Raw genomic sequence first — 12,480 nt, 5'->3', positions numbered from 1 at the left:
GTCTATGTTATACCAGGCTGTGTTATATAATGACAGTTGCTCTTGTATTTCAGGGTTGGCTGGAAGGCTGTGTGAGTCTGCTTAGAAATGGTGCCAAGCACAATATTCCAGATAAAAATGGCCGTCTGCCACTGCACGCTGCCACTGCTGAGCCCGATGTGAGGTAAGTAGCCAGGTTCACACAATGCTCACACTGGGAGGGACTTAGCTTAGATTAGAATGTAACTTAATCAACCCTCAGTGGTGAATAAAAACAAAACCTGTCCATTTTTTTTGAAGTTGTAGCAGACAGGACCACATTTCAGTCAATCAAAATATCCTGGAAGAATCTTAAACTCTAGTCTCACCCCCCCCCCCCCCCCGCCATTTCAATAAAACCCTTTCCTCCTAATCTCTGATTTAAGAAATGCTATTTTTCATTATCTGAATTCATATATTCATTCAATCAGGCAGTTATTGATTCAATAACTGTTGAGTGCTTATCATGGACCAAGTGCTATTCTATGCCCTAGGGGTTCCCAGTAAGCACGACAGTGTATCTGACCCACAGAGTTTACATTCTAGTGAAGGAGCTAAGTGGCATACTAGTAAACAAATAGAGTAATTTCAAAATAAATAGGATAATTTCAGATAGTGGGGAGGGGAGTGGAAAAGCACTGACTGGGCATAAAGATTCATGTCTGAAGTCAGAGTCATGCCAACATTCTTTTTTAAGATTTGTTTATTTATTTTAGAGAGAGAGAGTGAGTGGGGGAAGGGCAGAGGGAGAAGGAGAGAACTCCCAAGGAGACTCCCCACCGAGTGCGGAGCTTGACAAGGGGCTCATCCCAGGACACTGAGATCATGAACTGAGCCAAAATCAAGTCAGACACTTAACTGATAGAGCCACCCAGGTGCCCCAGGGTCATGCCAACATTTATGGGTTGGAAGGAGGCAAGGGACCCAGCAAAGTAGAGTGAGACAAACGAGTGGGTTAGAAAGAAAACCAGGCCTCTGAGCTGCTGGGAGCTGTATGAAGAAATATACTCAAAGAAGTTAGATGATCAAGAGGGTCACATTTTTGTAAGACAATTGAGCAAAAAAGGAAAAAGTTTTGTCCAGACCAAGTATAGCTTCCCCAATCCTCTGTGTCTAAAAGGCCTCAGTCTACAATCTTTCGAAAACCCCTTGGAGCACCTAATAACAGCATTTCCCACTGTGGTTTCAGCAACATTCTGGGCACTTCCTTAACCTCTGCAGCACAGAACGTGCCTCTGACAGGAATTTAGCATTCCCCAGAGCTAGGCTCAGGCCAGCACCACAGAGGGGCATTCTGGGAGCCTCAGCCTCTAGACCCTGTGTCCAGAACTAAAACTAAAGCTCTGTGGTGGTTCATGAGACCAAGGTTGAGAGGTAACAGGATTTCTTCATTTCATTCTGTTTTACACTAAAAGGGTTTGGGAAATTCCAGAACTAATCCCAACCAAGCATTGCCTCTTGTTATCATTGGATTATATCCAGGAATAATAAAGAACTAGGATTTACTCAAAGCCCAACAAAACAAGGAAGTTTAGAAAAGAAACAGCAAGCTCAGAACTAACAATCAATAGACATCATAAAGGGATGACTCCTTTTTGATGAATTGGGAAAAAGAAAGAATGACTTTTCTGGACAGCCCACAAAAATATTTAGTCACAAAATCACACTGTTTTCCCAAGAATAATCTTTAAAAAACTATATTTAAAAAATATCTTTAAGACTATTCTGCCTTGATTGGCTTTACTTGGTTCTACCTGCCTCACCCGCGTGATCATTTTAAAATCTGCCTGATTCTGGAAGATATATGACTGCTTTTCTTATGGTGATTATAGGTTTTGTAACACATTAAACCCAAAGCTTTCATGTTTTAGCACAGGAAGAGCTTTGTCCAATATAGGTATTCCTGGATTGGATGTGGTTCCCCTCCACGTGGTAACTCAGGGATCTAAGTTTCTTCCATCTTGTGGCTCTACCATCCTCTAGGATCAAAGAATTCTCTTTGTTCAGCCTGGGAATGGGGAAAGAGTAATGTGGAGATGCCCCCCTTATTTCTTTAAAATCTCAGCCTTTGATACAATTCACTTCTGCTCACATTCTTTTAATAAGGACTAGTCATTTACCATACTGGTCCTATACCACACATGGGTATAAGGAGCACTTGGGAATATAGAATAGAATCCACCTCCTGGCAGTGACTCCAATCCAAGAAAGGAGGTCATAAATTTTGGTGAAAGCCCTCTCTGTCATCATGCCATTGCACCTGAGGGGTGAACCAAGACTTTTCAGTCAAAATCACACTCAAGGTCAATTTGGTCAGACTCATCATCTCAAATCACTGCAGTAATAAATTGAACACCAATCCAACTGTACTTCCTCTTTCATGGACATATTAGTCTATTTCTTATTATGCCCAGCAGTGGCCCTAAATCTCCTAGGATGTACATTACATCACTATAACTGAGATAACACAGAGTTGTGGTTTCCCCTTCTCTTGATATTATACCTAATGACCCAACCACCACCTTCAGAAGAGTTGAAGCCAGAAAAATCAACATCCTTCCGTGTGCTGATGATACAGTTTTATTGTCCTAAATGGACACTTCACTCATTCTGGAAGATAAAATCCTGCTTTAGTTATGATAATACTAGCTGTGGTAACTAGGAAAACCCAAAGGTTAAGATTAACTATTCCAAAACCATCATTTCTGGTAAATGTTCTCCAAAAATGAATTGGGTTAAACCTCAACAACTCATATAGCAAAGCAACTGGCTTTGTTACCTAGAGAACATTTAGAAACTAGCTTGCCTTAAAGAATTCCCTCTGGAATTACATTGCTTAAAATTAGATATTTTATCATTGTTTTATGAGAAAAGTTACGGCCATGTCAGGGTTTGATAGCATCTGCATTCAGTGTTTTAAGCAGAAAGCAGCCAAGCCAAGCTCTCTGGCACAAAAGTTGGCCTTCTTTCTTCCATTTGTTTGTGTGTCAGCATGAAATTGTAATTGTTTTCTGGAAAAAAAAAAAATTGGTCTGGCTTGTGGGTACTTCCTAATCCTACAGACACAATGCAGAAGGAGTGACCTTCCATTAGGCCATGCAAACCTGTTTGCTTAATTTTCCTAAGTGGATACAACTTTAGGCTGGTTCGGCTAACCACTAAAGTATATAGGCCTGCATTTACAATGAGGAGGAAAAGGAGGACAAATAGCCCTGATTATTTACCATGTTCAGAGCAAAGTTCTGAGTGCTTTCCATGTATTATCTCATCTAATCTTGGCCACACCTTTATGTGATAGGTATCTCTATCCCCATTTTATAGATAAGGAAGCTGAGGCACTAAGAAGAAAATTTATTACCCAGTGTATGTGTGAGGATAAGTAACCTGCCCAGGGGACCTGCTAGGCTCCTAGGATCCACTGCTGTGGACTCTATAGAATGTATTTTAATGGCCACATTCTGTCATTAAGCCCTACCTTAAGAAGCTTTACAAAATTCCTTATTGTCTCATTGTCAGGAAATACTTTGTTTGTCACAGCATCTAAAAAATGAGAAACCACAAAAAATATATCTACTAAAGGAGGAATTGCTGTGCTTCTCCTGATAGATTATTTATTTTTACTATGTGGACACTGTGACTTATGATTATGTTTTTCTCTCTGTATGTTTAAAAAACCCAAAGCCCAATTTGTGTCCCACCTTTGGAACACATGTAGGACCATAATTGCATCATCTTTACCCTGCCCTTGTTTTCTCTTTGTCTAGTTTCTTCACTTGTAATCTTGTTTTACTATATGTATCTGAAAACCATCTAAAATCCTTTTTGGATTGAGGTAAAGGGTGGCCAGGCGTGCAAGCTCTGGAGTCAGATTGACTGGGTTTGAATCTGGTCCACTTCTTAATGACCATATTAACTTGTCGAGGCCCAGCTAGCTTTCTTTCCTAGAAAATATGAATACAGTATTTATCTCATAGTAAATAGGCAGAAGTAAATGAGAAAACATGTGAAAAGGACTGAACACTGTCAATCATCAGTTCAATAAGTGTTGGTGATAATGAGATGATAGTAGTGATGATCATGATGGAAGGTAGATAGAAATAAAGAAATACCATAGATCAGTGCTAAAGAATGAATCCCTGCTATTCCCACTTCATCAGTTCTCACCCCAGTCTTCTTTACCTTAGCACACACAGGTCCACAAAAAAATATGTTCATACATACAGGTGTGTTGGGGAGGAGGAGTTTCATCTACCCTTCAGAGTTCTTCTAGCTGGACTAAGTACCAAATTGACATGAGACAGATTCACAGGAAAAACTAAAATTTTGTAGCATATGTACTGGGAATCCACACAGACATGGAAATTCCAGAGACAGTCAAGCAACATGAGACTTATCTAAGGAGAGGGGTTGGGGTCTGAGCATACAAAGGGGAGGAAGGCCATTAGAAGGAAGGTGAGAGGAGATGTTTAGAAAACAAAGATTGTGCTATTAGACAGGTAAGTTTCTTAGGTAAAAGGGAATCTCTGTTAATAGCGCACTTCCCGGTAGAGGCAGGCAGTTGAAGGGGAGCTAAAGAGCTTTTTCTGAGTCTACTGAGTTTTGATTGCTTTTAACTCAGAGTAATGTCCATGCCAAAGTAGACCATCTTGGGGTGGCCTGCCCTTGGCCCCTGCAAGACTGTTGCTAGACTTTAGAATCCAATGAACATCAAACTCAACCATTCAGCTCCCCTGAAACTCCCTTCCTTACCTTGCTAGTGCACGTTCATCTCTACTTGTCCCCTGATCCTAAACATATGTATGGGCCACATTATGTCCTTGTACTCAGGTATTCATACTCATTTTAAAATCTACTAACCCTTAGATTTCCAAATAGCATGATCCTTCTACTCAGTGCTCAACTGGAAGTTATTTAGAGTGAAGCCTCAGACTGTAGCTGCTTATAAACAAGCCAAGGGGACACCTCAATTAGCCCTTTGCCCCCAGCAAGAATCTGTGATGGAAACAACTGATGAACAAACCAGCCAGGTCCAATACACAGCCTTAACTAAGCTGCAGCTCAGTGGGGATTTAAGCTGATGCAGGAATAAGGGATTTATAATTATGAACACGAAAGCAAGTTGGTGGATAAAAGCAAAGACGTGCAGGTTTTATCTCACTGTTCCCTTTCCTGCTTTGAACCCTCAACTTCTCAGTAGGTCCACGTTTTCTTCCTTTCAGCTTTCCATGGCTTTTCTTGCTTCCTTGGCTTGGACATTCAGAGGGCACCAGTGTGAAAGAGGGGGCATGATCGTTAAGATGAAGCTCCAAAGAGAAAGGAGTTGTGTTTGTACAACGCTGCACATGCTAGCATTGGAAGGCGAGTGGCGATTTCTTCTGAAAGCAGCCACAGGGCTCTCTGAAAGTCTTTTTCATGGTCTCCATGGTTACTGGCAGATTCTTTTTTTTTTCCCTGCCAGAGTGCCTGCGGCTCTGCCTCTTTTCATGGCTCTTGATGACAGAGGGAGGAAGGAAATTATTTCTTTGGGGTCCTGTTCTCAAGGTACCAGGTGATATATTCTAACCTGTGGGTGGGTGTTATACTATGGGATACTCTTACATCGGCAGCTTTAGGAATAGGAAGACAGACAGATAGCTTAGGGACCCTTTTCCCCAGTTATCACTGTGCTGGCCAGATTCAGGGCTGTGAGCCCAAGGAGCCAGCAAAACAGAGAAGCCCACAGAGCCAAGCTACCCTCACCCCAGCACACATCTAGCTGATCTCTCTCTGGCCTCCCAGTCACCTCATAGAGATAAGGGGATCCCCAAACATAAAGAGTGGAGCTTTTTAAAAAATTATTAAATTAGGGGTGCCTGAATGGCTCAGTTGGTTAAAGTCCAACTCTTGGTTTTGGCTCAGGTCATGAGCTCAGAATCATGAGATCCAGCCTCACATGGGCTCTGTGCTGGGCATGGAGCCTGCTTGAGATTCTCTCTCTCTCCCTCCCTCTGCCTACCCACCAAACACACACTCTCTCTCTCTAAAAAAAAAAAAATATTAAATTACAGAGAACTTATTACAGCATGTAAATGTCATCCTAAGTGCTTTGTATGTATTGACACACTTAAAATCACAACAGATCTTTAAGAAGTAGGTGTTATTAGGGGCACCTGGATGGCTCAGTCGGTTAATAGGCTGCCTCCGGCTCAGGTCATGATCCTGGGGTCCTGGGATCGAGCCCCACGTCCAGCTCCGTGCTCAGCGGAGAGCCTGCTTCTCTCTCTCCCTCTGCCTGCCACTCTGCCTACTTGTGCGCGCTCTCTCTCTCTGTCAAATAAATAAATAAAATCTTTATTAAAAAAAAGAAGAAGTAGGTGTTATTATTATTTCTATTTCAAAGATAAGAAAATATGGGCACTGAGAGTTTCCTAGCTTGCCTAAGTTTACTGGCTGGCTGGTAATGGAGCAGGGATTCTAATGGCCCCAGCATTTGTTGTCTTACCACCCACCACGCTACCTGTCTGGGAGTGCTCCTGCTGGGCATCTGCGCCTGCTGTCCTGCTACCTGGGATAAGGTAGGCTTTGCACTGCTTCCTAGAGAGTTGAGAACAGGACAGAGCTGGTGCTAATAGGAGACTAGGCTGGGGGTTGTGGGAGAAATACTCTTAAACCACCTTCGCACAGAACGAGAGCTCTGAGAAAACAAAACCAAGAGGTCTGTGAGTCCTCTGGTAATTAAGACAGATGTGGGACCAGCATCTGGCAGATGACCCCTGTACCATGGAACAGCACAGAAGCCCCAGGCTGGAAACCAAACACCTGCTTTCTAGTCTAGTCTGGATCACCACCACGGCAATGCATGATGGCCCTGCAAGCAAGGTAGGGGCTCATGTCATTTGCTCTCACAAAAAAAGAGAGATACTTATCTGTAAATTTGTGTCCATCTTTGAAAATCGATGAATCTGAGACACTTAGGAATCAAACGGAATCAAGCAATATAGATGGGCATGTATCAATTGGTCATAAGAGTAAAGTCGTGGAATAATAGAGGGTAACTCTAGAAAGCTTCATGGAAGACTACTGAAAATTACCTAACAAGAGTTGGTAACAGAATTCCCCACTTCCACCTGCCCACCCCTCAAAACAGGAAAATGTTCCACCCCTAGGCCGGAGGGGCAAGGAAGGGAGCTGTTATTGGAACCTGCTGAGAGCCCTGGCTGGAGAAGAGGATCCACCTGGCAGGAGCCATGGCCTTTGGTAAAGAAAAGAAGTCATGGTCAGAAAAGGAAGTGGCTTCCCCCCTCTCTCCTGCCAGTTCTCCTGGCCAAACCCAGAAAGAAGTCAGGGGCAAGGGAGCCTGCATGATAAAGACATTGCAGGTCAATCTCAGAGCGGAACATTGAAGGGTAGCAAATAGATTTAAGAAGCAAATAGAGAAATATCCAGCTACAGGATTCATCCCATGACCCTGGCATCCCCAGGATGTGACAAGAGGTCTTGCTCTCCCCTCCCTCATTCCCATCTGGTCAGAGCCCGACTTCCTTCAGTGTGATCACTGTTCTGGAGCAGCCCCAGAAGATGCTGTCTGGCTACATATGATCTCAGTCTGCTCAGGGTTAGCCGAGGATAACCAGATTGGACCACAGCTGACCTCTTGCCTTTCCCTCCCACTATCCCCCCACACTTCAGACCAAATGAGCCCTAGAGATTAAACAATGGCCAGTAAAGAGATAGAAGAAAATCAGTTACTAGTTGCCTTCCAGCCTTATAAAGCAACTATAAGGGAAAATATATCCAGTAGTGAAATATAATTACCGAGATAAATACAGCGTTATCCCCAAGTGCAATTATTTTTATAGCCTCATCCCACTAGATGGAGGAATTTTAGAATTCAGAAAGCTTGCATTTAGAGCCACTGTTCTTTTCAAGTCGGTGTACTAAGAGCTTTATGCCTGTTAGGGTATTCAGTCCTTACCACCTGTTATCCCCATGCTGTTACCACCATGATAAACGTGAGGATACAGAAGCTCAGAGAGGTCACGCGGGAGTGAGGGCAGAATTAAAGCACAGCATTATCCTGTCTCCCCAAAAGACAGTGATAAGACTAGATTTAAACCTTGGGCTTCCTGGTTATTTCACCTCCACAGCAAACAACCAGAAGGGCATCCCTCGTTAAGCTCTCTTTGTGTTACATTTACCACTAATGCAACATGATCGGTCCCACTTTCTTTTCTTCTATTGTAGGTAGCAATTTAACACTCAGGAAGGACTACATGTTACCTAAGCTGAGAAACAATGAAAATCTGACTGGGGGAAAGGCTAAACCATTTCATTTTTTCAAATACTTCTTCCAAAATTAATTTCCTTCACTGTCTCCCCATAGACATGCGTTTGTCATCTTGATTGGGTATGTTAGATTGGTAGGGCCTCCATAACAGAACTGCAAAGACCGGATGGCTTAAGCAACAAAAATCTATTTTTTCAAATTTCTGGAGGCTGGAAGTTCACGAGTGAGGTGCCAGAAGGGTTGGTTTTCTCTGAGTCTTCTGTCCTTGGCTTGCAGATAATCACCCGCTTGCTGCCTTTTTACATGGTCTTTCCTCTGGGAGCCCCTGCACCTGATGTGTTTCTGTGGGCCCTAATCTCTTTTTCTGAGAACATCAGTCAAATTGGATTAGGACCCACCCTAATGGCTTCATTTTAACTTAATTACTCTTTAAAGGCTCAGTCTCCAAATACAGTCACATTCTGAAGCATTGGAGGTCAGAGCCATATGAATTTGGAGGTTGGCGGGGGGGACGACACAATTCAGTTCATAGCAATGAGTATCCATTGATTAATTTATTCAATACCTTTCTCAGTGGTTTTCAGACCTGTTTACTAGAATTTCCTGAACAGCCCTTTTAAACTGTGAAAGCTGAGCTTCTATCCAGACCTACTGAGTCAGAAACCCTGAATATAGAATCCAGGTATTTGTGGTTTTTAAAAAATTTCCCCTGGAGATTCTGAGATGGAGCCAGGGTTAAAACTTCTAGGGTTGGGGCGCCTGGGTGGTTCAGTCGGTTAAGCGTCTGCCTTTAGCTCAGGTCATGATCCCAGGGTCCTGGGATCAAGCCCCGCACTGGGCTCCTTGCTCATCAGGCGAATCTGTTTCTCCCTCTCCCTCCCCTCCACTCATGCTCTCTCTTGCTCACTCTCTCTCTCAAATAAATAAATAAAATCTTAAAAAGAAAAAAAACACTTCCAGGGTTAAGTGTTCTAGAAATAACACTTGCTGTGTTCCAGGCATGCTGTAAATACTGTATGCATTAACTCATTTAATCCTCACACTGAGCTATAAAGTAGGCACTTTTCATTAATTCCATTTTACAGATGAGGAAGCTTAGGTACAGAGAGGGTAAGATATTTGCCTGTGGTCACAAAGCTGGTCAGTAGCAGGGCTGGGATGTGAACCCGCACAGTCTGGCTCCAGATTCTGGGTCCCTAACCACTGCACTCAGCCACTTCTCTCATGGTGTTGACCGCCGTCAACCAAGTGTGGGACCCAACTGAGATAAAAACTTGAACTTGAGAATCACTGATAGTTGTTTCACACTGATTAGTGTCATTTCATGCTTAGATATTTGTATGTTTTGTAGAAAATAAGCGAAGTTGTAAATGCTGTCTCCTTATATAATCTATACATTTAAAAGGCACGACCCGTGTACTGATGGTAAAGCAATTTGAAAGCATTGTATACAGTTATGTAAAAGAATAAAGAATAAGTACTAGAGGACTTTAGTTCTTCAATGCACGCATAGGTACACAGGTCTGGTGAATAAGATGAACCTAAAGATTCACCTTCTCCTCAACATCCATCACCCATCCATACATTGGGGAGGGTATGTGCTATGGTGAGCGCTGTGAATTCTGTAAGACTGATGAATCACAGACCCTACCCCTGAAACAAATAATACATTATATATTAATAAAAAAATTTTAAAAATTAAAAAAAGATTCACCTTCTCCATGCCCTTTGTGCCCCACCCCCAGCTGAGGCACTGAGACAGAGAGGAGGTTGGAGGAGAAAAGAGAGAGGAATCCCCCCAGGTGCCTCCTCACAGATCACACTGTCTTCTTTTCTATGGCTCTTTCTCCTAGATAAACAGAAAGGGCCCATCTTCATTTGGAGGCCTTCAATGGACTGTCTTTCTAGCGTTATGTTCTCATACAGATTCTGTTCTTTTGAGCCTCTTCTCCTATTTTTCTTCACAGGCTCCTAACAGTCTTGGTGCAACAGTCAAATCTCAGCGAGATTAATCACCAGGACAATGAGGTGAGCCTGCCCTCTCAAGGAACAGTTGGCCATTGCACCTATCAGGGTAGAAGGAAGGGCTTTTCTCAACCAGCGCTTTCTCTCATAAAGGTTCAGGGAGGGGATGGAGCACATTTGGGGGTTCCTACCTGGAGAGGGGAGCTTGTGTCTCTACTCTTAACCCTCAGGCAGAAATTTATCCCCACCCTGGTTATGGGTAGCTTCTACTAGGGAAGGATTTCTTGCATTAAGTACTTAAGCATCTATCATACCACTGAAATTTTGTAATTTCCCTCTGGATATTGAGAAATAAATGTTGCTCTTTCCTGTCTTCTTGAGTCCCAGAAACATCAAGGGCAAGCTGTGGCTGCCATTGCTCTCCCTTTGAGAGAAAGATGACAGATTGAGGATAATTCCAGGCTCCATGCTCTGGAGGCCCACATCATTACTGCCAATGATCACAGTTGCTATTTCCTTTATGTGGCAGAGACAACATAAGGCTTCCAAGAAGACAATACAGACTCTCAAGCAAAATTCCTGCAGGACTGTTACCAGATACCAGGCAGAGCTGCCCCAGAGTAGCTTAGGATCTTATTCTAGCTACTTAACTGTTTAAAAAAAAAAAACAGGACTGATTATCATTAACCAGCCTGTTTTCTTTAACATGCTTCTTTAAACCGATTTAAATACCTGGTTTTTAATGTTGTTGTTGTTTTAATATAATATAATATAATAATATAATTTAATATAACATTTAATATAATGTTGTGGTTTGGCTTCACTTTACTAAGAATGTCTGATAACCTTGAGAAAGCATGATAGCACTGAAAATGCATATGCATGAAAATCCCAAATTACACTGTTTTTAAGGAAGCCAGGTGGCCAGAGACAGCAGTGTAGGAGGAAGTGCCCTCTCCGGGGATGGGCCCTCATCTTTCTCAAGCTTTCTGATTACAGGGTTCCTCCCAGCTGGCTTGGCATCAATGACCACACTGAAAAGCCCCTTCTTCACAACCTCAGTCTGAGGTTGGACACCACCGGACTCCGTGGTCACATGCTGCTTTCACTCCCCATGTCTTCAGTGGCTTAAAGCAAAACCCTCGGAACGAGGGGATTGCTCTGCTTTAAACTTCTGCTTTAAAAATGAGAACCAGCAATGAGAAAGCACTCTCTGACTACTCTGTCCATGGTATGAAAGCAGGGAGCTTGAGTGGTGCAGTTTTGTTTTGTTTTGTTTTTAAGATTTTATTTGTTTATTTGTCAGAGAGAGAGAGAGGGAGCGAGAGCACAAGCAGGGGGAGTGGGAGAGGGAGAAGCAGGCTCCTACCTGAGCAGGGAGCCTGACGTGGGACTTGATCCCAGGACCCTGGGACCATGACCTGAGCCGAAGGCAGACGCTTAACCGACTGAGCCACCCAGGCATCCCAAGTGGTACAGTTTTTGCCAACTGATCATGAATTCTGGAGTTTGGGAAAGTTGACAACCACTTCCTCTACCTCCACTCGTACCCTCACCCAGCAAAACTGGCGTTTCTTAGAAAGGGGGCAAATTCAGTCATTCCTACCCTAAAGCTTAACTCCTCTTATAGACCTCCAACTCCGTTCAGTCTTCAGCTAAAAGAACATCCTCCAGCAAAGTCATGGTTCCCTATTCTTCCCCACCCTGCAAGGCCCCTGGCTGCTGGGGACAGTGACATTAGACCCAGATCTTTCTAACAGTGGTAATTGTTACACTTTTCAGATAATATGTGCTAAATATTGGAAATGTCTCCAGTTCCTTCTCATGCAAAGTAACCTCTCAGAGGAGATTCCTCCCACTGTTAACACCAGCATTGTGACCCAGTGGCTTTTATGTGCAGAGAGCAGGACCTCAAAAAGGACACTTACTTCCAATGTTTTAGCTTCCTCTTTGGGATGTGTCACAGCACATCTGAAACCCATCTAAGTGCTAGTTCTTGTCTATATATATATATATATATATATATAATGTGTGTACACAGACAGAGCAATGATATACATATGATTGCTAGTATGAGTCAATCTGTATAAATTTATAAGGGCTAGAAGCTCTTTACAACTGGGAAATGAGGACAGTTCTGACATGGAAAGAACACAGCGAAGGCTCTTTTTCATTCACCACCTTGGTAGATTGCCTACATTGGGCTTCTCAGTGTTCTGAATAAGCAATGG

General features: G+C 42.9%; 1 protein-coding gene across 1 annotated transcript in view; it reads left to right on the top strand.

The window, feature by feature from the left end:
* ANKRD55 (ankyrin repeat domain 55) overlaps nucleotides 1-12,480 on the top strand; it is a 267,455-nt gene that overhangs the window by 219,789 nt on the left and 35,186 nt on the right. The window contains exons 9-10 of the mRNA XM_035014447.1: nucleotides 54-163; nucleotides 10,252-10,312. Of these exons, the coding sequence (XP_034870338.1) occupies nucleotides 54-163; nucleotides 10,252-10,312 (171 nt within the window). The remainder of the gene's footprint in view (nucleotides 1-53; nucleotides 164-10,251; nucleotides 10,313-12,480) is intronic.

The sequence above is a fragment of the Mirounga leonina genome, unplaced genomic scaffold (genome assembly GCF_011800145.1).
Source record: "Mirounga leonina isolate KUSES-001 unplaced genomic scaffold, KU_Mleo_1.0 Mir_168, whole genome shotgun sequence".
Lineage (NCBI taxonomy): Eukaryota > Metazoa > Chordata > Mammalia > Carnivora > Phocidae > Mirounga > Mirounga leonina.
The sequence above is the reverse complement of the archived record's forward strand: the minus strand, read 5'-3'. Positions and strand labels throughout refer to the sequence as shown.